Source organism: Mustela lutreola, chromosome 5 (assembly GCF_030435805.1).
Source record: "Mustela lutreola isolate mMusLut2 chromosome 5, mMusLut2.pri, whole genome shotgun sequence".
NCBI classification, from domain to species: Eukaryota; Metazoa; Chordata; class Mammalia; order Carnivora; family Mustelidae; genus Mustela; species Mustela lutreola.
The window spans coordinates 116,110,325-116,138,218 of record NC_081294.1 but is presented as its reverse complement, the minus strand read 5'-3'; the positions used below and the strand labels follow the sequence as shown (position 1 = coordinate 116,138,218).

At 37.0% G+C, this 27,894-nt stretch overlaps 1 protein-coding gene and 1 pseudogene across 1 annotated transcript in view; both read right to left on the bottom strand.

Annotated features, from left to right (window-relative positions):
* The window catches only part of ADGRV1 (adhesion G protein-coupled receptor V1), a 544,366-nt gene that overhangs the window by 174,340 nt on the left and 342,132 nt on the right, over nucleotides 1-27,894 (bottom strand). Inside the window, exon 84 of the mRNA XM_059175461.1 lies at nucleotides 6,175-6,291. Within this exon, the coding sequence (XP_059031444.1) occupies nucleotides 6,175-6,291 (117 nt within the window). The remainder of the gene's footprint in view (nucleotides 1-6,174; nucleotides 6,292-27,894) is intronic.
* LOC131832451 (importin subunit alpha-1-like) lies at nucleotides 18,116-19,930 on the bottom strand (annotated as a pseudogene).

Below are 27,894 nucleotides of genomic sequence, written 5' to 3'. Positions count from 1 at the left end.
AAGAATGCAACCAATATTTACTTTTTTTTCTTAAGTTAAACATAGACTGCTTGAACCCCATACATTTTTATACTATGTGGGATAAGATTGGTATCCAGCTTGTTATTTAATAATATTTGGTTATTAACCGTGTCACCAGAAACCCTGGACTGATTTATAGTATCAAGTTTAGTCAGAGGTCATGGACGCTATTAATTTTGTCATTAACATACGTTCTTAGTCATTCATTTCAGAGAAGCGTCTAAGAAATATTATCACATGTCCTTGCTCCAGTTATCCTCTCTCTTAGCAATTTTTACATGAAATAAATTGCAAGGCTTTTTGCGGACCAGAGAATTCTGTATTTCCCGGGTATATCATTTTTATCTTGGTAATTACCCGTCTGTTGTCCTCAATACCTTTGATGTCCTGTCCCACCACCCCCAACCTCCTGCCCCCCCCACCCCGACTGCCTGCCCAATTGAATCAGTGACAAAGGAAAAACATGGCTACTTTTAACATTACCCTTCTTTTTGCTATGCCCTGATACTAAGTGGCCTTTCTGCCAAGGAATAAATATGTATATTTGCCTCCACATAGCCTGATCTTAGAGAAAAGTTAAGGCACAAGCTATAAATGATCAAGTATAATTGTAGAATGATTTCTACCTTTATTCCACCATTTAAAAAACATGTCCCTTAAGTAAGCTTTAGTTTCAAAATAAAACATTACACTGTTTCCATAAGCATGAAATCAACAAACTGCAGGAGCAATCTAAAGTTTGGATATTGTTCATAATTGAAGCAGATTGCTATATGATTTAGTGACAGGAAATGCTAATAAAACTGGGCCAAATAAATACACAGAAAAATTAAATTTCTATTTACCTATATTATATACAGACCTCAACTTACTGTGATTTATTCCTTCAGGGGTTAACTCATGGTCTGGCAATCCATTTCATGTAAATGCTAATAATAAAGGCATAAATTCTAGGAATTTATTCTAAGAATATTCCATAAGTAAATAAATATTCAGAATGCAAGGATGTTCAAGGAAACATTGTTTATAATAGTAAAAATAACTGGAAGTAACTAGCATTTCAAAATAAACTGAAACAACCACATTATGGAATGGAAAAAAGTGTATCTGTACTTGGTGAATGTATACATATACAAAAACTTAGACGAACTATATATAAATAAGTAAATATATATACACACACAAGAACATACACATATGTGCTTTTTACATATTTATAAACATTTGTATATTTGTGGAATATTTCTGGAAAGATATACAGGAAACCATTAACACTGTTTACCTTTGGGAGTAGGGTTGAGGGTAAAGCAGAGAGTTGAGGGTGTGTGAAATAGGGAGAAACAGATGTACGTTTCACTTTATATTTCTCTTCAGTGTTTGATTATGCTTTGTACCATTAGTATATACAATTTCTAAGAGGAAAGCAAATCAAAACAGAAAAGGAAATGAAAATAGAACAATAAAAACTAAGGAAATAGAGTAAACATATTATAACGAGAGTTTAAATTCTCGCTGTCAAACTTTCTCTAAGTAGACAAGACTTGCTGTTTTTTAAGGAAGTGGGAAATGATTTCAGTAATTTCACAGTGATTTTATATGAGGAGCAAATAGAAGGATAAGTCAAGTTCCATGGCCTCAAAGGGAATTTGTGAGAAGTTTGCTTAAAAAAAAAAAAAGGCAAAATAATCTGTTACTATATTCTCATAATGTGTGGTAGAACCTCCTTGTCAGAAAAACGGGAAGGCCTAAAGAAACAGTGAAGGCCACCAGTTAGAGATTCCGCGATGAGCCACGCATGTACTTCAGTAAAGAGGTTAGAGGTTATTTACACAGCTTGCTTTAGCTTCACAGCTAGTTGGTGTCTGCCTCACCCTAAGTCTCTCCCCACTATTATCAAGTAAATTCTTTTTTGGGGGAAAAAAAAAAGAGTGTAAATTAAATTGGAAAACCAGAGTTTTCAACATGATTCAAAATCAATGAGATATGGGCCACACATATTTGTTTAGCTAGTAATATTTGGTACATATGTATGGCGTGTTGTATAGCTTGTGCCAGGCCCAATTCCAAGCTCTTTTCATGCACAAATTCATTTTATCATTCCACAATCCTCAAAGACAGGTACTGTTATTACAGATCTGATTATTCAGATAAAAATCTAGGCTCAGAAAAGTTACATAACTTGTTTACCAAAAAAATTCTTCTTTAGCTACTATAAAAATATAATCCAATTAAAGGTATATGACAGAGAAATAAAAGTTCAAGATAAAGTCATTTAAGTGCATTTTTTTGAAGATTGAAGATACGATGCAAATCAAAATAAATAGTAATTCTGATATACTAAACCCAATGATTAAGTTAATGGTTAACATTTTGTCCTAAGTTATGCACGCACACACATCTATCAAATTCTCTCCTCCATACTGTTAAAAATATGAAGTAGAGGGGTACTAGGTGGCTCAGTTAGTTGAGCATCTGCCTTCAGCTCAGGTTGGGATCAAGCCCCAGACTGGGCTGCCTGCTGGGCGGGGAGTCTGTTTCTTCCTCTCCTTTGCTTTCCCCCAACTCCCTCCCAGCTTATGATATCTCTCACCTGTCTCTCTGTCAAATAAATAAATAAAATCTTTAAGAAAATATGAAGTAGAGCCACCTGGGTGGCTTAGTTGGTTAAGCAACTGCCTTCAGCTCAGGTCATAATCCGGGAGTCCCGGGATTAAGTCCCACATCGGGTTCCCAGCTCCATGGAGAGTCTGCTTCTCCCTCTGACCTTCTCCTCTCTCGTTCTCTCTCTCACACTCTCTCTCTCTCAAATAAATAAAATCTTAAAAAAAAAAAAGAAAATATGAAGTAGAATCACTAAAATGTTATTTTATTTTTTGAAAATTTTGAACCCTAATTGACTAGAAGGACTGGATTAACAGGGGCCTAATCTTTTATATAATGTTTTAAAAATGGATTCTACTTTTTGAAAAAAAAAAAAAAAAGATTTAGTAGACAGTATTTTATAAGAAGGAAAACACAGGTTGGTAAAGGAATAACCTCTTCCCACAAAATAACTTATGAGAAGTAACCTACTAGAATCAGAAGTTATTGAATTTTTCCCTTGTGGTCACACCACAAACCATGAAAAATGTGTGGTATACCATTTGAAATACATTAAACTTCAAATAGTTTTATTTACTGGTACTTTATATAGTTTTCATAACCATCAGCCATACAGAAACCTAATTAGCTTACTAAATGTTCATCAGCCACAATTTTATTTACTGAAGACTGGAAAAAGAGATCTAGAGTATACCAGTCTCTATTAAGTTGGGTGAAATCTTATATGCAATCTCATCTAATGCTCCCCCAAAGCAGGAAAACATTTTGAAAGTTGGTCATTTCCCCCTATTTGAATGCACTTCACTGACTGGATGCTTTCTGCTTGTAGGAACAGCCTCTTCAATTCTGACAGTTTTACAGGCTATCAAAGTTCTTAATTGAATCAAAATTTACTTTTTTCATTTTTTTAAAAAGATTATTTATTTATTTATTTGACAGAGAGAAATCACAAGTAGTTGGAGAGGCAGGCAGAGAGAGAGAGAGAGGGAAGCAGGCTCCCTGCTGAACAAAGAGCCCGATGTGGGACTCGATCCCAGGACCCTGAGATCATGACTTGAGCCGAAGGCAGCGGCTTAACCCAGTGAGCCACCCAGGCGCCCAACTTTTTTCATTTTTGACCCATTTGTTTCATTCTTCCTAATGGACCTGCAGTCCGGTCTTTCTTTCCTGTAGCATCCCTTCTAGTGTTTGTAGACAGCTATCACATCACTCTAAATTCACTGCAGGTTAGCTATCTCTAGCTGACTCAAAAGTTTCTTACAGGACTATTTTCAACTTTTCATCAGCTGGTTAATGCTCCTGGTGAAACATGATTTATGAAAGTGGTTATAGGGTCCCAAGCTTGTCTTGAACCTTTGTAGATTACAGTGTAAACCACGATGCCCTCATCTGCCTCTATGCTGTTACTAATGTAACCTAGGTCTGTATTGTTTTTGTAGTTGTTGTTTTAAGCAATCTGGTCACACACTTGACCACACTAAGTTTGTGTTAAATAAAATATTTCAAGTTGTTTACCTTAACCCCCATCAAATTAAGTCTGTTTCACTTTAGGTTTCAATCTGTCACAGCACTTTCTCTGTATTGATTGTACCTGCATCCCTAACCCAGGCAGCTTGCTGTTTTAGTTGTCCTTCCACCTCCGTATCATCTGCATACCTGATAAAACAGTTTCCTGTGTCTTCATCCAAGTCATTCATCAAAAACTGAGTAGGTCAGGGACATGGACAAAGTCCTTCTGCACAACACTGGGGACCTCAGTCCAAGCAGATAAATAACATACATGCGGTACACACGGAAAGTTCAGCTTTGATAAACGCCTAAAAAATCTTGCAATCAGAGAATCTAGCAAATATTATTTTAATTTCAGCAAATATTATGTTTTATGTTATATCCTTGAGATTTAGCTTTACTTTTTTATTTGGGAGGGATTTTGAGAATACCATAAACTTTCCATAATTAGAGCTGTTTAAGACTTATGAAATAATAATTCTATGAGGAAGGAATTATTATCTTCATATGAAGATTTAGCAACAAAACTTAGGAAGAGCCAGTAACTTGATTAAGTTTACAAAGATAGTAGCAAAACCAGAATTCAATCCCAGATTCAGGGCTCTAATTATTGCAACTAGCTCTATTAACTAAATAACTCAGTGCAGTTCTCCCTACAACTATAATATCATACCTGGGAAACTATCCCTTCCATGAGTCTGTATGGTATTCTCACATGCTTTCATTACTGCTGTACAGTGGAAATCCCACATCCTTTTATTCAACAAGAAAGAAGAATGTGCAAATGACTGAATGCATCTGTTTATATAAAATAGTTCACAAGCATTCTAAAAAATATATAAAACTATTTCTATCATATGAAAGATGTAACAATACTACTACAAAGAAAGCATTAAAGGCAACATTTCCTTTAGTTGAACCAATAAATTGATGACATTAATACTACTGAATTGGATCCAACTTTCATATTGGCCTCTTTATCAAGCAAATCAGCATAGGACAATAAAGGGAATTTGGGATTTTAGTCAGAAAGGGGAGAGTTCAAGTCTCTCCCCAACACTTACTAGTTCCTCAGAAGAGTATACTAGGACTCTTTGGGTTTCACTCCATACTTTCTCCCCAGGTGATCTCTTCCAAAAATAACAGAGTCATATTCCAATTGTAAGTCAACAATTTTCTAAAGTATTTATAGCATAGGCTATATATAAATCTCTGCTCTGAGCTTTAGTCCTGTGTATCCCCCATCTCTCAAAGTCCCCATTGGAAGTCTCACACAGGAGGAACTTCGTGCTCCGTATGTCCCAAATTTCTCATCAACCTTCCTGCAATTTCCAGGGGTCATTATTTCACTTCAAGACACTACTGTCTATCCAGCCCCTCACACCAGAAACTTGGGAAACATCTTTGGTTCCACCTTCTGCACTCTTCTTAACCAATCTCTACATTCTATTGCTATACTGAAAAAGAAAGAAAGAAAGAAAGAAAGAAAGAGGAAGGAAGGAAGGAAGGAAGGAAGGAAGCGAGCAAGAAAGGAAAAGAACAGAAAAATGAAATCTCAAAAGCTGTCCTATTCCCCTGGCTTCTTCTGCCAGTCCCAGGTTCACACTGCCTTGTTCTCCTGCCTGGATAAGCTAACGGTACTTAATTAGCACCGATGTCAACTCTTTTGTCACGAATTCACTACAAACAGGGAGATATTTCTCAAACACAAATGTTACCGTGTTACTTGTTTAATTCTATGGCCTCCCCTAGAACAAAGTTCAAATTTCTTGCTGTGGTTTACAGGCCCCACATCACAAGCCTCATCTTGCACCACTCCTTAATTTCTACCCCTTCTAGGTTTCTTCTCATTCCCCCCAATTCACTATAATTTCTGATGTTGTACAGCTTATAAAGTTTTCTTTCCATCGATCTCCTGGGAATGTGGTTATGGATATATGGAATCATTTCCATCTCAGTATGAAGAACAGCAGATAGGAAGAACACTCCATGCAGATTCACTGGACAGTAGGAGGGGGTGGGAGGAAGAAATGAGGTACCCACCTGAATGAGCATCCAGCTAAACTGGCAAAGATACAGATAATGTGTGACGGCAGCCACGGCCGAACAGCTCTCCTCTGCGAGTTGGGGACTTGCGTATGCAGACACCAGAAACACAATCTGTAAGAAACAATACCTGTATTTTTAAATCATGCTAAAATCAATCAAGAATATTATGAAAATAAAACTTTCTCATCAGAATCTAGGATTCAGTGACTCAAAGAGAAAATAAGTTGATCTGTTGCTCAAACCGAGATAACAAACAGTCCTCTAAGAATGGCACTACATAGACTTTCATGTTTCTTCCACTTATTTATCGGAATATAGTTGACATAATGTTACATTCGTTTCAGGCGTACAACTTAGTGATTTGACAAGTTTGTACACTATGCTGTGCTCACCACGAGTGCAGCTGCCGTCTATCCCGTTACATCGCTACTAAAATAGCGTTGATTACTTTCCTTATGCTGTGTCTTCTGGATTTTTACATTTCTTAGAAACAATGAACTATATGAAATTATGCTACACATTGCTCTGGTCTATCAAGAGATGATTTTCAAAGTAAACCCTGTTCTTATTACGAATGGACAAGAATCCCATGAAATACATTTATTTTGGCTAAGTAGAAAAAATAGACATTAAAAGTCAAAGCTAATAAGAAGGAAAAGAAAGAAAAGCAAAAACTCTGATTTTATCATCATCTGCATCTTCTTGTTGTGAAATAACAAGTAACAAAACAGACTTTAATTTAAAATTTCAAATCCTAGGATTACTTTATTCCTTGGACTTTTATTTTTATTTCAACTGCCTCAAGACTTTGGTCAAAAGAAAGCTTCACAATGAGGCCTTTCTTGACCACACTGTTTTAAGATTATATCTTCTTGGGGCGCCTGGGTGGCTCAGTGGGTTAAAGCCTCTGCCTTCGCTCGGGTCATGATCCCAGAGTCCTGGGATAGAGCCCTGCATCGAGCTCTCTGCTCAGCAGGGAGTGACTACGCCACCCCACCACCCCCACCCCGCCTACTTGTGATCTGTCTTAAAAAAAAAAAAAAAAGATTATACCTTCTTTTCTTCTGTCCTTCCCACACACACATGATGCCCCTACATCTAAAGAGATAACTCCTTATTTCTAATTTTTTAAACACTTATCACCTTCTAACATGCTCTGTAATTTGTTTATTTAGTATGTTTCTTGGTTATTATTCACCTCATCTACTAGGTTATCATCCTCACGAGGGTAGGATCATTGAATATTTTAGTCACTGATGTATCCCAATCACACAGCCCAGTGTCTGGCACATAGTAGATATTCAGTAAATACTTGTAGAATAAGTGAATAAATAAATGAAGTGAAACACTCTTGTGGGTTCTATCATTTTGTATTTTCTACAATATATGATTATTGTGTTAAATATATATTGTGTTAAATTTTATAATGATAACTGCAGATGGCAAGGGAAAATTTGGAGCAATGATCGTATACCGTAACTTCTCAAGGAATAACCTCCCTTTTTAGGACAGCAACCAAGTCTTCTTGATTCTATATTTTAATAAGCCACCACTGTGGCTGGAATATACAAATGTTTGATAAATGATTGTTTAAAGAAAGAATGATTGATTCCAAAAAGACGAAGGGTGTTCCAAGAAGAAAACTAGCTGACTTATGCCTTAAAACCCAACTTCTTTTTTATTTTATTTTATTTTTTAAAGATTTTATTTATTTATTTGACAGACAGAGATTACAAGGAGGCAAGAGAGGCAGGCAGGGAGAGAGAGGAGGAAGCAGGCTCTCTGCGGAGCTGAAAGCCTGATGTGGGGCTCCATCCCAGGACCCTGGGATCATGACCTGAGCCGAAAGCAGAGGCTTTAACCCACTGAGCCACCCAGGCGCCCCCAAAACCCAACTTCTAAGAAGGGAACATAAGTAACTCTAAGTCTGTTTGAATTTTTAAAAATGAATAATGTGCTCAAAACCAAATTAGAACAATGGGTCAAAGTACTGCTTTTATCTTCAAATGAAATATGTGCCTACCCAATCTTTTTGTTCTAAAACTTGTGTCCATTAAATTTCCTTGAACACTGCTACCCAGTGGTAACCCTAGGGTAGCATCTCTGGGGTAAATTTGTCAGAATCTGGGGTGAGGCTTTACATGCTCCGAACATCTTCACTTTGCAGGGCAAGACTCACCATAACCACTCTACTTAGTTAAAGAAGCACTGAAATGTTAATTAATAAACTTATAATAATATATAAATCTCATGCCATGTTGAAATGACTCTTCCCTGGTGGAAATTATTGAGTACTTTCTGTACCAAGTAGAGAAGGGGGTAAAAAAAGTTTTTCTTTCTTCCTTTCTTTCTTTTTTTTTTTTTAAGCTGTAGACACTAAACTCAGTTTACTCTCCTGGAACTAATTTTTTCATTAGCAGTAGGAAGATGGAAAAGATAAACTTTAACGTTCCTTTCTACCCCAGGATTCCAGGATTACTTTTTAAATGAGAAGCATTCCTGAATCAAATTTTTGTTTATTTAGCCCTGGATTTGAAGCATTTGTAACGTACACTATTTAAAAAAAAAAAAAAAAAAAAAAAAGCAGAAGCTAGAAATTTATGTCACATTTCCTAACAGTCTGAAAAAATGAGTTCTCTGAAAAAAATGAAGTCAACAAATTTGCCTTTCCAGAACATATCATAAATAGCTTTTCAATTATTAGAGCTTATTTTGAAAACAGGCTTAAATTTTCCTAGATCTTATCTTCTAATTTCTGAATTGTAAAATGTTCTGGATCATAAGTTTCCTTTTCCTAAATACCACAAATATTCACTGAACACTTTCACGAAAATACTAACAGGAAACACTAAGCACCCAAACTACCTTAAAAGCTGCTGGACATGCAGATTGAGAGATTCAGTGAAAGAAAGGGAGGGGGGGGGGGAGGGAGGGAGAAAGAATTTTAAGATTTTATATTCTTTCTTTTTACAAAGTGGAATCTATTTCCATAAAGGTTTTATAAGCATACCTAAAATAAATTTGAGCCTCTCTAATTCATTTCCTATAATACAGATTGCGTTGAATTTCATCTGGTAGTTTTGTTCTAATCAACCTGAAGAGTTTGCTGTGTAAAACAATGGTGTAATCCAAATTGTAATTAATATGCTTAGTTTTAAGCATTCTATGAGACTATTTATAAATGGTATGCTAATGTGAATAAGTCTTAGTCTCTTAAAAACCTTTTCTTTGAAACAAATTAGTACAGGTTATTGTTTGAACTACATCTACTTTCAGAATACAGTTTTAACACCCAAAATTCTCTCCTTAAGGTATGACTTCTTCATATTTTATTATGTTTTAACCTCCTTTTCTAAGTCATCAAAATGGCAGTTACAAATCTACTTTTGTAAACTATGAACATTCTTCCAGAATGATCTTTAAATTACAAGAAATACTTCCATATGCATAGGAGGAGATAGGTCAGCAAGAGAAGGTTGATTTGTCGCAAGGCACATTGCTATGACAGGATGAGCTAAAAATACTTGGGAGAACCAGCTATTACGTGTAACCAGGCACATCTGAAATTAAATTAAACTGAATTAAAATACAAACTAAATGATAAAGGAAAACAAAATGCCATCTTCTAGCATATTTAGCACATGTATCTTTTAGGCAGATAATGCAAATAAAAAATGAACTTTTACCATTGTTCTTTTACTCAAACACACAGAGATGACCAGGAAAAAGATTATTTTCACAGTCAGTTCTCTGGATGCATTAACACCATAACAGAAAAAATTTTTTTTTCAGAGGTTCTCAGTCACTCATGTATTGCTTCATTCGGTAAGCAGGTGAGTACCTACAACCTCCATAGCATTATGCTATGCATGTGACATGGACAACGCCGTGGCATGGCAGCAAGGGGCTGCATGTTTCCCTTGTTTCCTTGTGCAACCCACATACTAACAATGTGAAGTCATTACTGTTTTTATACCAACTTAATAAATAATGAAAGAGGATCTCATACTGGAACTAACTTTTTAGAGACATTAAACATATTCTAAAGTTAAAGTGGGATTCAAATCCTGTTGTTGTTGTTGTTGTTTTTTAAGATTTTTGTTTATTTATTTGACAGAGAACACAAGTAGGCAGAGAGACAGGCAGAGAGAGAGGAGGAAGCAGGCTCCCCGCTGAGCAGAGAGCCTAATGTGGGGCTCAAATCCCAGGACCCTGGGATCATGACCTGAGCGGAAGGCAGAGGCTTTAACCCACTGAGCCACCCAGGCGCCCCTCAAATCCTGGTGTTTTGATTTATATAGTGTTCTCTGTAGAACAGCATGCTGTATCCTATAGAAATAAATCAAGCACAAGTCTGCCTCAAAGTGCTGAAATTCTACTTCACTCTCTCTCAATCCTTTTGTTTTTAAAGATTCTATTTAATATTTATTTATTTGAGAGCAAGAAAGAGCATACATACATGGAGGGAGGGGCAGAGAGAGAGAGAGAGAATATCTCGAGCAGCCTCCATGCTGAGCACAGAGTCTGACAAGGGCTCCATCTCACAACCCTGAGATAATGACCTGAGCCAAAATCAACAATTGGACACTTAACAGACTGAGCCCCTCAGGGGCCCCTCTCAATCCTTTTAACCAATGGTTCATGAGCTACCAAAGGTTCATAATGACAATAGAATGCAATGCCAATAGAAAATACAATACTACTCCTATTTCTATGTTTGTATAACACATATAAATCTTAACTAAAGAGAAAAGAAAAATAAACATAGTTCTGCAGAGAGAGAGATATTCTGCTAGTAACATAAAATTCTTTGCTTCTGGTTGTTGAGAGCTCTCCTGTACCCATGTAGTTTTCATAGTAAATATGGAGCATGTGTCTTTGTTTGCTTGGGCTAAATAATAACCAATAACAAAAATTGGTTTTCTTGTAAACATCAATTCTCAGTACTCCTTATATACCCATCCCCCTGTTTACTATGGACATTTTCACTCTGCTCTATGAAATACCCTTCTGTCTACTTTCCGTCTCATCCAAAACCTACTCGGTTTTTCCAAGACCAGTTCAAATTCCACCTGCCTACTGAGATTATGACAAGCTCCTAGACTTTTCTATTTTTTAAAGTGGGAAAACACCTGTTATTGAGTATTTAAAATGAGCTGAATATTGTCCTTTCTAATAGGAGAGTGCCTAAGGGTAAAGCCACACACAAGATGCAATAAAATGTGACAGGTGTTATCAAAGGATATGTAGTAAAATGCCAGGGAAACACAGTCAAGACTGATTAGTTCTACCTTTGGGAGTCAAAGAAATATTTAAAGAGGAAAACAGAATTGTCTTGGTATGGCCTCTTAAGTCCAATCTGCCCCATCCACCTGCTCTTCCTAAGCTTATCTTCCACAAGATCTTTCCAAGCATTCTATTCTGCTGTACTGATAGCTATTCCTAAAACATGTTCCACCACCTCTCAACTCTTTGCCTTTGTTCTTCTTCTTCCTCCTGCCTAGAATTTCTGTCTCATCTTCCTCTGCTGAAATCATGTCTACTTTTTTTTTTTTTTTTTTTTTGACAGAAATCACAAGCAGGCAGAGAGAGAGAGAGAGAATGAGAGGGAAGCAGACTCCCTGCCGAACAGAGAGCCCGATGCGGGGCTCGATCCCAGAACTCTGGGATCACGACCTGAACCGAAGGCAGAGGCTTTAACCCGCTGAGCCACCCAGGCGCCCCTCATGTCTACTTTTTAAGGCATGCTGGCAATGTCAACTCTATCATGAATATATGGCTTTTTCTTTCAACCATAAACAAACTTTTCCTCCTCTGAATATTTAAAATAGGATTCTATTAACATAAGGTTTGATTTTCCTAAAACCTCAATTCTCCCAATTCTTAGATAAAATCAACTGTAATCTCTCAGAAAACTGTCAACTCCCTAAAGGCAACAAATTGATCTTATTCTTTATTATAATTACTTTGAGGTACATTTTTAAAAAAAGAAAACATAGCAAGTATTCATTATCCTATACAGATCCTATCATGGGTTTAAGCATATTGTTTGTTAAAACAGCTATATTGGAGTATGACGGACAGACAGCAAATGCTACATGTTTGAAGTGTGTATGATTTAACAAGTTTTGACATATATACGTCCATGAAACCATCATCACAATCAAGATAATTAACACATCCATCCTTCCCCAGAATTTCCTCATAACCTTCACTGGATCTCCCTAGTAACATTTTAATTGTGTATTCTTTCACCTTTTGATGGATATTTAGGTTTTTTTTTCCAGTTTTTGATTTTTACAAATAAAGCAGATATGACTATATGAGCCTCTGTAGGGACTTATGCTTTCTGTTATCTTGAATTAATATCTAAGAGTAGAATAGCTGGATCATATGGCAAGTGGGCATTTAATATTCTTAAAATTTGATACATTATTTTCCAAAGTGCTTGTAACATTTCCCACTCTCATCAGCAATGTATTAGTGTCTAGCCACTCCATATTCTCACTAAAGCTTGTTCTGGTTAGTAAAAAAAAAAAAAAATTAGCCTTCTTACCTAATAGGTATGTGTAGTTCCTCATTGTGGTTTAAATTTGCATTTTCCTAATCAGTAATGATGATAATTTTTTCATGTGCTAACTGCAAGCCATATCTCGTCGAAGAAGAAATGCCTGTCTGTCAAGCTCTTTTACCTACTTTTAAAATTGGGTTGTTTTCTTACTATTGAGTTTTATGAGTTATTTTTATATTCACGATACAAGTCTTTCATCAGGTATTTGATTTGCAAATATTTCCTTCTATTGTGGCTTGTTTTCAAAAATTCTTTTTTTTTTTAAAGATTTTATTTATTTATGACAGAGAGAGAGATACAAGTAGGCAGAGAGGCTGGCAGAGAGTGGGGGGCGGGGGGAAGCAGGCTCCCTGCTGATCAGAGAGCTGGATTCAGATGCGGGCTCCATCCCAGGACCCTGAGATCATGACCTGAGCTGAAGGCAGAGGCTTAACCCACTGAGCCACCAAGGTGCCCCACCATTAAGTATTTCTATGTGCTGAATTGTGTCCCTTCAAATTCATACATTGAAATCCTAACCTCCAGTTACTCAGAATATAACTGCATATGCAAATAAAGTCATTAAAGAGGTAATTAAATTAAAATTGTGGGCCATTACCCAATATGACTAAATTTCCTTAGAAGAAGAGGAAATTTTGGATACACACAAGCACATGTGCAGGAGAAAAACCACATGTTTAAGGGAGAAGACAGCCATCTATACAGCAGGGAGTGAGGACTCAGTATGAAATCCACCCTCTCACCACCTAGATCTCAGATTTCTAGCTTTTAGAACTGTGAGAACAAATGTCTTATTTAAGCCATACAGTCTGTGATATTTTGTTATGGCCGCCTTAGTAATTTAATACAAGTATGAGGCCAGTTACATAATTGTTTTTTGTAGATGCCATTATCAAGTTGAGAAAACTGCCATCTATTCCTGCTTGGTTGGGAGATTTTACCAGCAATGGATTTTGAATTTTGGCAAATGATCTTTCTCCACTGAAGTTACAAAAAATATTTATTCCAGTTTTGCTTGCTAATATGATGCAGTAATTTGATTGATATTTGAATATTAAACCAACTTTTCCATTACTGGGATTTACAACTTTGTTGTGATGTACTGTCCTTTTGATTTGCTAAAACTATATTAAGAAATATATGCATCAGGGCTCATGAGGAACACTGGTAGTTTTCTTGATATGTCTTTGTCTCATTTTGGTATCAGGGTAAGGCTGGTTTCAGTGAGTTGGTAAATATTTTCTCCTTTTCAATTTTCTGGAAGAACTTGTAAAGAATTTACACTTTCTTCTTTCTTAAGCCCATATTAGGACTATAGTTTTCTTAGGGGCAAAATTTTTAAATACATATTCAATTTTTAAAATATATAACAGAACTATTCAGATAACCTAATTCTCCCTGAATGAGTTTTGGTAATATGTGTCTTTTTAAGGAATTTGTCTATTTAACCAAAATTGGAAAATCTGTTGGTATAAGGCTTTTTTTAAAATCATATTCCCTTATTATTCTCTTAAGATCTTTAGAATCTGTAGTGATGCCATTTCTCTCATCCAACATACTGGTGATTCAGATCTCCTTTCTTTTTCTTCTTGATCATCTGGCTCAAGGTTGATGATATTACTGATCTTCTTATCTTGGCTTCTCTATTGTTTTACTGTTTTCTATTTCAGTGATTTTCCCTCTTTCTTAATTATCGATTTCTCCTATGTATTTTTAATTTAAGAATTGGTTTTCTTTTTATGTAGTCTGCTTTTGAAACCTTACTTCTTTTTCTAATATAGGCATTTAGTTCTATAAACTTTCTTCTAACATTGCTTTAGCAGGATGCCTCAAATTTTGATACATTATTTCATTTTCATTCATTTATGAAATTCCCCTACTGATTTCATTTCTGACTTATGGATTATTTATAAATGTGCCGGTTAGTTTCCAAATATTTGAGGATATTCCAGTGATCGTTCTGCTGATTTCTAGCTTAATTCTATTGTGGTCAGAAGATACATTCCTTATGACTTTAATCATTTTTTTTAAAGATTGTATTTATTTGACAGACAGAGATCACAAGTAAGCAGAGAGGCAGGCAGAGAGAGAGGAAGGGAAGCAGGCTCCCCCCTGAGCAGAGAGCCTGATATGGGGCTCGATCCCAGGACCCTGGGATCATGACCTGAGCCGAAGTCAGGGCTTTAACCCACTGAGCCACCCAGGCGCCCCTGACTTTAATCATTTTTAATTTACCAGTCTATGTTCTGTGTATACTTGATAAAAACAAGTATTCTTCTATTGTTAGTTTGAGTACTTTATAAATCTCAATAGGTCAGATTGGATGACAATTATTTTAAAAAATTCTATATTCTAAGAAAAAACAACTCCCCGAAAATCTATGTTGTTACAGCTTTTCTGTTCTTTTTTAAAAAGTTTCTATCAATTATTGAAGAGATCTTTAAATTCCCAACTACAATTGTGGATTTGTCAAGTTTTCCTTGTGGCTCAATAAATTTTTGCATGCACATATGTATACATACATATATGTATGTATACACACCACACACACACACACACACACACACAGATATTTATAAAAAAGTATTTTATAAGAAAGAATATTTTAAAGTAGGCATGGAGCCCCAATGCAGGGCTTGAACTCACAACCCTGAGATCAAGACCTGAGCTGAGACCAAGCATCAGATGCTTAACTGACTGAGCCACCCAGGTGGCCTTGCATGGCATATTTGGAAGCTTGGTTATTAAGTACCTGAATATTTAGGGTAATTATATCCTCTCAATAAACTGACCCCTTTATCGTTATGGAATGATCTTCCTTTTTTCTGGTATTACCTTGCTCTAAAATCTACTTTGGTGTTAATATAATCAATCCAATGTTTGTCAATCTTTTAACTTTTGACCTATAGCTGTCTTTATGTTTGAAATGTGTTTCTTGTAGGCAGTGTATAGTGTCTTGCTTTTTTATTCAATTTGAAAATCTCCTTCTAAATGGCATAGACTAGTTGTATTTAATCTGATTTTGTATGCTGGTTTTTAAGCCCAGTATCTTGCTGTTTGATTTTTTTTTATTAGGGAGAATATTACTTTTATTTCAGTATTTCCATTGTATTTCCTCCAATTACATGCTGAATAGAGTGCTCTAATGCAACTGAAACCCCATGGCAGAGTTTGTTGCTGTTTCATTTTTGTTACTTCTGTGAGAATTATCCAGTAATTTCTTTTAGCTATTGTACAATTTAAGACATTTTATTCAACTTTTATTCCTCTCTTTTTAGAGATGTACTTATTTATTCTAGAGGGGGAGAAAGGCAGATGGACAGGAAGAGAGAATCTCAAGCAGACTCTCCTTTGAGCACAGAGCCCAGACAAGGACTCTATCTCAAGACCTTGAGATCATGACCTGAGCCAAAACCAACAGTGGGACATTCAACCGACTGACCCACCCAGGCGCCCTAGCCTTTATTCTGAAAAATATTTTAGTTGACAGGTTTTTTTCTCCTTCAGTTAAACATGTTGCTCTACTAATTCCTCATTTATTTTATTTCTGACAAGAAATTTGCTGTAATTCTTATATTTCTTCCTCTGCACAGAATTCTTTCATTTTTGTTGTTTTAAAGATCTTTCTCTTTATGTTGCTTTTGCTCAATTTTATTATGATATACTTTTTGTATGGTTTCTTCATGTTCCTTCTGTTTGGGGCTTATTAAGCTTCTTGAATATGTGTGTTTAGAGTTTTTAAGAAATTTGGGAATTTTTAATTGTTAAGTTTTTTTTTTTTAAGATTTTTATTTATTTTACAGACGATCACAAGTAGGCACAGAGGCAGGCAGAGAGAGAGAGGAGGAGGAGGCAGGCTCCCTGCTGAGCAGAGAGCCCAATGTGAGGCTTGATCCCAGGACCCCGGGATCATGACCTGAGCCGAAGGCAGAGGCTTTAACCACTGAACCACCCAGGTGCCCCTAATTGTTAACTTTTTAACATGCTTTTCCCCGGCCATTAAAATGCTCTCTCTCCAATCTTTCTGGCACAAATACACATGAGATGCTTAATTTTCCCCCCACAGCTCACTGGTGCTCTGTTGATTTATTTTGACTTCCTCTTTTTTTATTTTAGAGTAATTGATACTGCTGTTTTCAAATCTGCTTATTTTTTCTTCCATTATTTCTAATCTGCTACTACTCCCAACCAGGGTGCTTTTCTTCTCACACATTGCAGTTTTCATTTCTAAAAGTTTGATTTAGTTCATTTTGAATCTCTCCCATGTCTCTGCTTAACCTTCTGAATGCACAGAGTCAGCCATAATAAACGTACTGGTGTCCTAGTCAGCCATTTCTAACATCTGCAAGACTTCTGTATTAGTTGATTTATTGACTTAATCTCTTAATTATGCATCATATTTTCTTGCCCTTTATCATGTCTTACAGGTTTTTTTTTTTTTTAACTGAATGTCAAACACTGTGATTTTACCTCTTTGGGTATTGGACATTTGTTCTCCTATATTTTTGAGCTTTGCCCTAGGATGCCCATGGAAGAAGCAGTTTGGTCTTTCAGATTCTTGCTGTTAAGATCTGTTGGGCAGGGCCTGGTGCTCAGGCCAATCATTCCACAAGGCCAAGGCCAAGGGCAGACATTTCTGTGTACTCTACCCAAGCATTTGTGGATTTTGAGGTTTTTAGTTTAGTAGGGGGAAAAGACACTACTGATGGCTATGTGTAAGCCCCTCCCATTATTCACCTTTGCCTTTTGCAGGACTCTCTAGCCTTGGATAGTTTCTTCACACACATGGGCTGGTCAGTACTCAGTGAAAACTAAGAACTCCATGCACATAACCAAGGTTCTTTCCCTTTCAGTACTTTGACCTGCGAACTTTAGCACCTTGGTTTTCTCAGACTCTCATCTTGTCCCCTTAGTCCTTTGACTCTGTAGACTACCCCTGGATTCCTCCTTTTTGTGGCAAAGCCTAGAAAATTTTATAAGGCAGTATTCCAGGGCAACTACTAATCTCACCCTGTTTGTTTCTTACACTTCAGGGACCCTTATCCTTCACTGCTTGAGGTCAAGCCTATTGAAATTGTTGTTTTGTATATTGTTCCGTTTTTCCATCTGTTTCAGATCTGAGGGCAAATCTGGTCCCTATTATTTCGTCTCATCTTGAAGCAGAATCTTGCCAGTATTAACACCTTTTAGATTCTGCTATTAATTTCCCTTTTTCCTGATTAAAATATTTACTATTATTATGGTGTTTTGTCTTGAACTTAACTGAACAGCACCTGAATCTAAATTATCCACTTACTCTATTTTGTGATTTTTTTTTTTCTTTTAATGGTGAAGTAAAGAAAAGGGTGGAATTTAATCTTTATTTACAGGACACTGCAAGAGAGGAGAGTCCACATAGAAGTAAGAAATCCACTGGCAGGAGGAGCTTCATACAGTTTTTACAGTTTGGAACTGGTCAAGTAGAGTTTTGTTGTAAAAAGTGCTACAATAACAAAACACATTTAAAAAGAGTTCTTAGTAGAGAAACAGTAAGACAAACTTCTACCAAACAAAGCACACCACAAACAACTTTCTGCGTAGGCTGTATAAGCTAAAAGTTAAAGGTCCCAGCAGTGCCATCCTGAACCTGGAATGTATAGCCTTCAGAGGTAGTTTCTGGCACAACATTCTGATCTTCCTCTTCCTCTACAGAGAAATACTTCTCAATCAAGTTTAATGAAGCTTTGTACACAGACTCATTTTCATGGTTTTGTAGAGCCTCGATTTTGTCCAAACCTCTACATTCTTCAATCATTATACTAAGTTTCTCAGTTTCACCTAGTTTCTCAGCAGCCTGAAAGATGTTGGAAATGGCATCCAAAATGACCAGAATAATTTTGGTATCCTTCGCAGTTAAGAGGTTCATCAATGGTTCTATTATGCCACAATGGACGAGGTATACAATCTGTTCAACTGTCCCACCACTTGTATAGTTGGTCACAGCCCAGACAGCTTCCTTTTGTGTCTTAAAGTTTGCCTTAGAGAGAACACCAACGAGGAACGGGACTAATCCATGATTCACAACTTGCTGTATTTGGTCCTGGTGGCCAGCTGTGATGTTTGACATCATCCACGTGGCTTCCTTCTGAATATTAGTTTTGGGGTTCGTTAGCAGGCTGGGAAAGATAGAAAGCGCTCCTGCATCCATTACAACCTGAGTCTGTTCATCTGTCCCAGTGACAATATTTCCTATGGCTCTTAGCGCAGGAGTCACAATGGGCAATTCAGTAGCTCCTAGAAGCTTCACAAGCTGGGGCACAACTCCTGTTTTCACGACCATTTCAATCCATTCGTTTGGACCATCCTTCAGGTAGGAGATGGCCCAGCAGGTATCTGCCAAGACCTCTGGATCATTGTGATGTAGGAGACGAACTAAGGTAGGAAGAATCTGCTCGACGGCATCTAGCGGGGGTGCAGGGTTCTTGTTGCGACAAAGGTTTGAAAGTGTCCAAGTAAGATTACATAAGTAGCCACATGCTAACGATGATATATCAGGAACCGCGAGGAGAGCCAGAAGCGAATCAACTGCACCATACTTGATAACCAAATCTCGAAAAACGGAACCATCCCTGCAATGTTTCCTAAAGCCCACACAGCCTGTTCGCTGATGTGGGCGTGGGAAGATGCCAACAGGGAAATGAATGCTGGGATTGCGCCTCCAACGACCACAGCCTTGGTCTGCTCTGAGGTCCCGGAAGCAATGTTGGTGAGAGCCCAAGCGGATTCAAACTGAATGGGACTACAGTCAGTTCTGCCCAAGAAGGATACAAATTTTGGAATCAAACCAGCCCGAATTATGTTGTCTATGGGGGGCTGCTTTTCCCGAGAAAGCAGTCTCCTAGCAGCTTGAGTAGCCTGGAGCTGGCTTTCCATATTGTTGCTATTTATGCCCTTGACAATGTCATCAACTGACCAATTTACAGTGCCCTGGTTGTTGCGGTTTTCCTGCAGTGGAGAAGTAGCATCATCGGGAAATGAGCTTACGTTTCTCCTTTTCAGCATCTGGTCATCCTTCTTCGCTTTCCTCAGCTCCACATTAACTTCTATTCGACGCCGCCTCATTTCTGTACTGTCTTTCCCCTTGTTCTTGAATCTGTTAAGGCGGGCATTTGGTGAATTAGCATTCTCGTTGGTGGACATGGTCATGAGACAAAGGGAGAAAGCTACACCGCCGGCTCAGGCTTCCACGGGAGGGCGGTCCGGGACATGCAGGCAGCAGGTCAGCTGCCCTCAAAACGTCCACCATGGATCACCCCAAAGATGGTGTGCTATTTTGTGAATTTTTATACCTCACGTTTTCTAATCTACTTAGCATCACCTGATCAAAAAAGTTTTTTACTCACTTCTTCCCAAGTTAATTGATGATTAAGCTATTTTAAACAATTGCTTCAATAACAAAAGTAAGATATTTTAAGTTAAAAAAAATCGGGGCACCTGGGTGGCTCAGTGGGTTAAGCCTCTCTCTGCCTTCCACTCAGGTCATGATCCCAGGGTCCTGGGATCGAGCTGCGCATCAGGTTTTCTGCTCAGCAGGGAGCCTGCTTCCCTTCCTCTCTCTCTGCCTGCCTCTCTGCCTACTTGTGATCTCTGTCAAATAAATAAATAAAAATCTTTAAAAAAAATCACGAAATGCTGAGCACTAAATTATTTCTGCTACTTGTTAATCATTTATGTCTGCAAAATCCCTTTCATTAGAATGCTGTGTATAACATTAATCCGATGCTAAAGACAAAGAGACCTTTGCATGCTGCTGATGTATTGGCTATTACCAATGTGGCAATGCCAATGAAAATGGAATATTCACAAAGTATAATGACATTTCCATGACTAATACATTCTGGTGAGAGCCTCTCCTTTGTTTAACTTTTAATCATTATCCGTATAACTTTTAAAATTTTGAAGAAACATTTAAAAACGATTTGAAGAACTTTAACAAAGAAAACAAAGTTCATTCTATTGAACAAAGTTCAAGAGAACTTAGGGATCATAGTTAATTCCTTATGCAATAACGTAGAAACCAGAAATGGAAAAGTAACTGTAAGGAAAAATTATCAATTTTTTAAAAATTGGTGTGCTCAATAGAGATTGCCTATAGCATGTCCCTATAAACAAAACACTTGAAATAATGCCATACTTAATTTCTTTTTCATTACTTTGCATCATGTGGTATGTTTATTATTGACCATCCCCCAGCCCACCCCACCCACCACCCCAGCCTAGGCTAGCATCTTTTTCATTGATATGTCTACTTTAGACTTTAAGGGAATATTTAAATATCAGAAGTATTCTGTCAATGCCAAATCTGAATTTTCACTATTATCAAAAGCATTGTACTTAACATTATAACTATTTTCACTGATTTTAGACAGCCATTCCTTTTTTTCCACATTGACTAGAACATTTTAAATATTTTTAGATGACCTTCCTATGGTCTTCAGGTCACAGAACATAAAATCTATTATGCTCACATTCACAGCTAGCTTGCTTTCTTTTTCCTTCCCTTCTCATACAAATCCTGACTCTCTGTATTTTATACTTACTTTGTTATATAAATGTATGTAATCAAAGACCCTTGAATACTAAATTAAATATGCCTCTGAATGTCTTGGGTGTGTCAGGGAGGTGTTTAATGCAATGAAATAGTTTCTGCCAACTCGTGAATGTCAGAAACCGGTCTGAACAGGTTTTTACAATTATTACTTTTTTATTGTTGTCATAGTGAAAATACAGTACCAAAATCAATCAACATTTACAGTTTTCTAATGGCACATTGTGTATATGCACTATCTTTAGTATATCCTTGTGCCTGTTACTGTAAATAACATAGGACTGGCAGATCATGACACATACTGTTTTCTTATCACATCTAATAATTAAAATATACAAATGCATGCCTTTCAGTAAATCAGAAGCTATCACTCAGTCAGAAGCAGATGGAGATTGGGAGTGTCCACTTAGATTACACATGCATATAGTCAGATTAAGTTATTTGTTTTACTATAAGACTTCAGTCAGTCAATCAATGGCAAGTATCACTAAGGAAAAAACAAAAACAAAAACCCAAACCTTATACACACCACAATTTTTGTCATACCTCATTTTTGGTAAAATAGACTACATGGGATATCTGCCCTCAAGGATAAAGACTTTTTAAAAGGCCATTCTGCAAGAAACAATGGTAGAATTTGCCAAAAAACAAAACAAACAAAAAAACCAACTCAGCCCCTATTTCAGAATTTTTTAGAGGTATTTTACATGTTTTTATTTCTTCTCTTTTCTTTAAAAGGTAATTTTCTGAGAAAGAGACCTTTATGAGTCATGCATCATTACCACCAAAACTAGTCTTCTTTATCTGGTATAGAGCCAAAAAGGCACTAACTTATTTATATCAGCAACAGTCACAATAATAATAATAATTACCATTTAATGAGTGGTTATTATGTGCCAGTTACTACACTAAATGCCCCACAAGACATTATTTCATCTTACCCTAAATAACCCATGCAATTTAGAGAACACTGCCTCCATTTTATAGATGAGGAAACTGAAGCTTAATAAATGTTTAAAAAAAAAAAAGGCTTAGAGAAGTTCTATATTTTCCAGAGGTTTTTACACAATACATGGATATTTAATATATTCCGTTAACATTAAAAATCAACTTCAGCTTAACATTTAGTTACCTCAGTATTTGCTTTAATATATGAAGGACGTTTAAATATTATTGATAATTATTTGATCAGTCCATTGACATAGCTAAAATTAAATAAACATAGCAGAAACTTGATTCACAATTAGAAAAACTAAACATTTCTAGAGGCCTTTAAAACTTTTTTTTAAGATTTTATTTATTGGTGTGTGAAAGAGAGAGAGAGCACACAAATGGGGAGAGATTGCATAAGCGGCAGGCAGAGGAAGAAGCAGGCTCCCCACCAAGCAGGAAACCCGATGTGGGACTCGATCCCAGGACCTTGGGATCAGAACCTGAGCTGAAGGCAGATGCTCAACTGACTGAGCCACCCAGGCATCCCTCTAGATATCTTTAAAGAAAAAAGCTTTCACCTGTCATTTAGGTTTTTAAGGAATAAAAAATGAAATAAGTTCCCTACAGCCATTATCCTACTCATTCTCTGTTAGTAATTCTTTGTATCATTCCTCCTTTTACAAGTATACCACAAAATTATAAGAATTACTAGAGAAAGAGCACAAGCAGGGGGAGCAGCAGAGGGACAGGGAGAAGCAGACTCCCTACTGAGCAGGGAGCCCAAGGCAGGGCTTGATCCAAGCACTGTGGGTCCATGACCTGAGCTGAAGGCAGACGCTAAATAAACTGAGCCACCCCAGGGCCCCTAAATTTTTGCTTTAATTCTAGTATAATTAGCGTACAGTGTTATATTTGTTTCAGGTATACAATATAATGATTCAACAACTTTATACAATATTCAGTGCTCATCACGAAAAGTGTACTCTTGAATCCCCATCACCTATTTCACCCATTTCCCTGTCCACTTCCCCTCTGGCCACCAGCAGCTGTCATTTGTCTGTTTTTTTTCTTCCTTTGTTTGTTTTTTTGTTTCTTAAACTCTACGTATAAATGAAATCTTATGGTATTTGTCTTTCTGTGATTCATTTAGATCCATCCATGTTGTTGCAAAGGGCAGGGCGCACATCTTGTTTATTGAGGTATGTCTAACAATATTGGCTAGAACCTAGTGAGAGTCTAATGTGTTTGTTGAATATTGATTACTGAATTTAAAGAAATATCATTTATTATTTAAATTAATAATTTATTACTTATGAACAATACATTTATAAATATTATTTATTACTTAGTTTAAATAAATATTTTGAACTTATTACTTGCAGGGTACCAATTCATTTGGAAATGTTTACAGATCTGTGATTTAGAAACTAAATTTGAATTGGAGACCTTTTCATTTTATTACTTGCACCGTTAAAAGTTATTTGTTTAGCTTTTTAAGTCAACTGCAATCATGATTTCTAATAAAACAAATTACATTAACATGCAAAATGCTCATTTTTATGAGTAAATAGTGGCAAAAATAAAATTTGTTACTAGGCTCTATTTGAGATAAATAATGATCAGATGGTATTAAATTTAAAACTTAAACAAGACCAATTATGATTATGTGAATTAATCAGAGATACATACTCAGGTATAACTGTTCCCTACAAGATTCTATATGGAAATTTGCTCCCCACCACTGAAAGTACTTCTAGTGTTTTCTGTTTAGTAACCTAGCCAATTAATCAAGCCCTTGAGTTTATTGTTTTTTTTTTCATCCTGTGCATTTAGTTCTCAAATTCTATCAGCTATGCTTTTAAATACCTCTTGAATATGTCAATCCCTCCTCCCTTTCCATGATTATCCCCCATCTGGACTACTACTTCTCCACAGAGAAGAGTATGGTGTATTCACCTTCATATGTAGAAATACACCACATTTTCCACTGAAGTGACTACCATACTTCAATGAATATATTCTCCAACATTCATGCAGAAACATTCAATTATTAAGATGCTGATAGGAATCATGGATCAAACATTGTACAAAGTTTGTGTTTAGCAATGTTATTCTGGAAATGGTTAACCAAACATGAATAAAAGCATCTCTTCTCAGTTCAAGAAACTTCACATCAGAGCACCACGTACTCTACAGAGTCACTTCCAAAGAGTCAATGGAATACAATCTATTTTAAAATCAGAGGATAGGGCTGGTTGAAAGCTAAGGTACCTTTCTATACTGCTCTAAAATTACGATTTTTTTCAGCTTCCTTCTGACTTTTCATTCAAAATCATCTCAGAACACATGTATGAGACTCTAAACCAAGTCTACCCATTATGTGTAAGGGTACCCTATGATGAAGAGAGCCTATAGAGTTTCCCAGTGGCAGGGAAAACCATATCCCTTTTCTTATCTTCACCTGTGCTCATGACCAAAGTCCTCTTCTTGGTTGGGAAGATGGGAAATAAAAGGGCATGGCTGATACCTGGCTCCTCTCCTGCCAACTTCCCAGTCATTGGGGTTTTAATTTTCCTCTCTTCCTACAGCAATGATTAATTTAGAACACTAAAGAAAAAAAAAAAGAAAAATTTGTCTTTGGAATAGGAGAAAATTCAGTTCATTGACCAGGAAGTGCCTTGTACTGTTTTGCTTTTTATCTTCAGCATATACACAGGGCCTGGATTAAAATGTATCTATTGAATTGAACTGAAGTCTTTTGATTTATTTATTTATTTATTTTAAAGATTTTATTTATTTATTTGACAGAGAGAGAGATCACAAGTAGGCAGAGAGGCAGGCAGAGAGAGAGAGGAGGAAGCAGGCTCCCTGCCAAGCAGAGAGCCCGATAAGGGCCTCGATCCCAGGACGCTGAGATCATGACCTGAGCTGAAGGCAGAGGCTTTAACCCACTGAGACACCCAGGCAACCTGATTTTTTTTTTTTTTAAGTTTTTATTTATTTATTTGAGAGAGCGAGAGAGAGAGTGCATGAGAGAGAGAACACGAGTAGAGTGGGAGAGGGATAGAGAGGGAGAAGCAGTCTCCTCGGTGAGCAGGGAGCCCAACTCGGAGCTCCATCCCAGGACCCAAGGATCATGAAGTCATCTGATTTTTTAAAAAAGCTTTAACTTGGGGCAACTGGGTGGCTCAATGGGTTAAGCCTCTGCCTTCAGCTCAGGTCATGATCTCAGAGTCCTAGGATCGAGCCCCACATCGGGTTCTCTGCTTGGCAGGGAGCCTGCTTCCCCCTCTATCTCTGCCTGCCTCTTTACCTGCTTGTGATCTCTGTCAAATAAATAGATTAAAAAAAAAAAAAGTTTTAACTTAATTATAGTTGACATATGATTTTTAACTGACACCAAAACTATGACTATTTTGGTGATATTTCTAGGAAAATAAAAAATGCTTATTAATAGCTTTTTTAATCACTGATAGCAACAGCCTAAAAATATTAGTATACTCAGTTATTTACCATTTTTATCACAAAGTTATGTTCCTTTTTAATTATAAGTGCTCAGGAATTTTAGAATTGCATTTTTTAGAATTGCATTTTTTTTAAAACAAACGTTCTAAAATTTAATGCAAACAAAATCACATTTTAATTTTTTTAAAAAGCCCATTTTCTCAGTAATAGAATTAAACAGACTCTCTTTCTGATGGAATTTGAAGTTCCCAAACAGTATGTTTCAGCAACACTTAAGTATTAAGTGTCAAGACTAACGACTAATTTTTAATTGTTTTCCAGTTAAATAATTTAAACTGATAAATTAACTTCCATGAGAAATAATTAAAAAAGAAATGAATTATATTACATTCCTATGAAATAAAATTGTTTGAAGTTTAAAAAGGTCTTTACAGCATCAATCTCTCTGAAGGTAAAAGTGAACAGTGCTTGAAGTACATTTAGATTTCGTGTCTAGTTTTCATAATATCCAGCGTACTTACAATGTAACCCAGAATGAATGTTCCCTACACTTAAAACACAATCAGAGTATTGAATCTGGTTGTCCCTTTTATAATTCTCTCTTTAATATTAGGCAAATGAATTGTTATTTCAGGGCCATGTGGTTTTCCCCCCCGTCCTTTCCCTTCAAGTAGAACCCTAAATAAAAGACAAACTGTAATCGCAATTTTTTAAAAATCTCATGGAAGCTGGGGTGCCTCGGTGGCTCAGGGTGTTGAGCCTCTGTCATGATCTCAGGTCATGATCTCAGGGTCCTGGGATCAAGCCCTACATCAGGCTCCCTGCTCAGCAGGGAGCCTGCTTCCCACCCCCCACCCCGCCTACTTGTGATCTCTCTCTCTCTCTGTGTTAAATAAATAAATAAAATCTTTAAAAAAATAAAAAATCTCATGGAATGCATACTGCACTGATTCGCAGACTGAACTGGTGTCACCCAGCATCTAGAGAAAGGCCAGAATCACGTATTATTTGCACTGTGAAATACCTCAAGAACCAGCAGTTTCAACCCCATCTTTTTACCAATGAAGAAAATTTGCCCCCAGGGAAAAAGGTTATTTAATTAACTGTATAAATAGTTATGATTTGCAGGGCACCTGGGTGGCTCAATGGGTTAAGCCTCTGCCTTCGGCTCAGGTCATGATCTCAGAGTCCTGAAATCCAGCCCTACATCGGGCTCTCTGCTCGGCAGGGAGCCAGCTTCCCTCTCTCTCTCTCTCTCTGCCTGCCTCTCTGCCTACTTGTGATCTCTGTCTGTCTAATAAATAAATAAATAAATCTTTAAAAAAAATAGTTTTGATTTGCTTTTAGGTGTCAACCATGACCCAGGCACAAACAGCAGGTAGAAACAAATAAAACAGACTTAAAGCCTGCCCTTACAGCGTTTCCATGTCAAGCTGATAAACCAAAAAATGAATATATAACTACAAATATGGTCAGTAAAATGGAGGAGAGAGTCAAAGAGGGGCCTTGTAATGGTTGAATAGTATCACCCCAAAATTCATGTCAACCTGAACCTCCTTCCAACCTGAATAAAGTTGACTTTATTTGGAAACAGGGTCTTTGCAGGTGTCATCAGTTTAGATGAGATCACACCAGCTTAGGGAGACCCTGAATCCCATGACTGGTATTCTTATAAGAACCCCACAGATGCACACACAAGGCAGGAGGCCATGGTGATGACAGAAGCAGAGACTGGATTAATGTAGCTGCCATCCAAGAAATACCATGGACTGCTGGCACCCAACAAAAATGAGGAAAGAGCAAAGGAGGACTCTTCTCTAGAGCCTTTGGAGGGAGCATGGCGCCACCGATACCTTGATTTCAGACACCTAGCTTCTAGAACCATGAGAGACTAAATTTCTCTTGTTTTAAGTGGTCCAGTTTGTGGTACTTTGTTACAGCAGCGCTGGGCTTCCTTTAGAGGGGAAGATCATAGGAGGCTGCTCTGAAAAGGTGACATTTTAGCTGTCATCTTAAGGACAAGGAAGTGACAATCAGCAAGTAGGAGAAAAAGAGTTTTGCAGGCCAAAGGAATATAGTATGTACCATGGCCCCAGAATGGGAATGAGTTGGCCAGGTTCAAGAAACCTAGGATTTGTCCAAGGTCCTACAGGTCCTG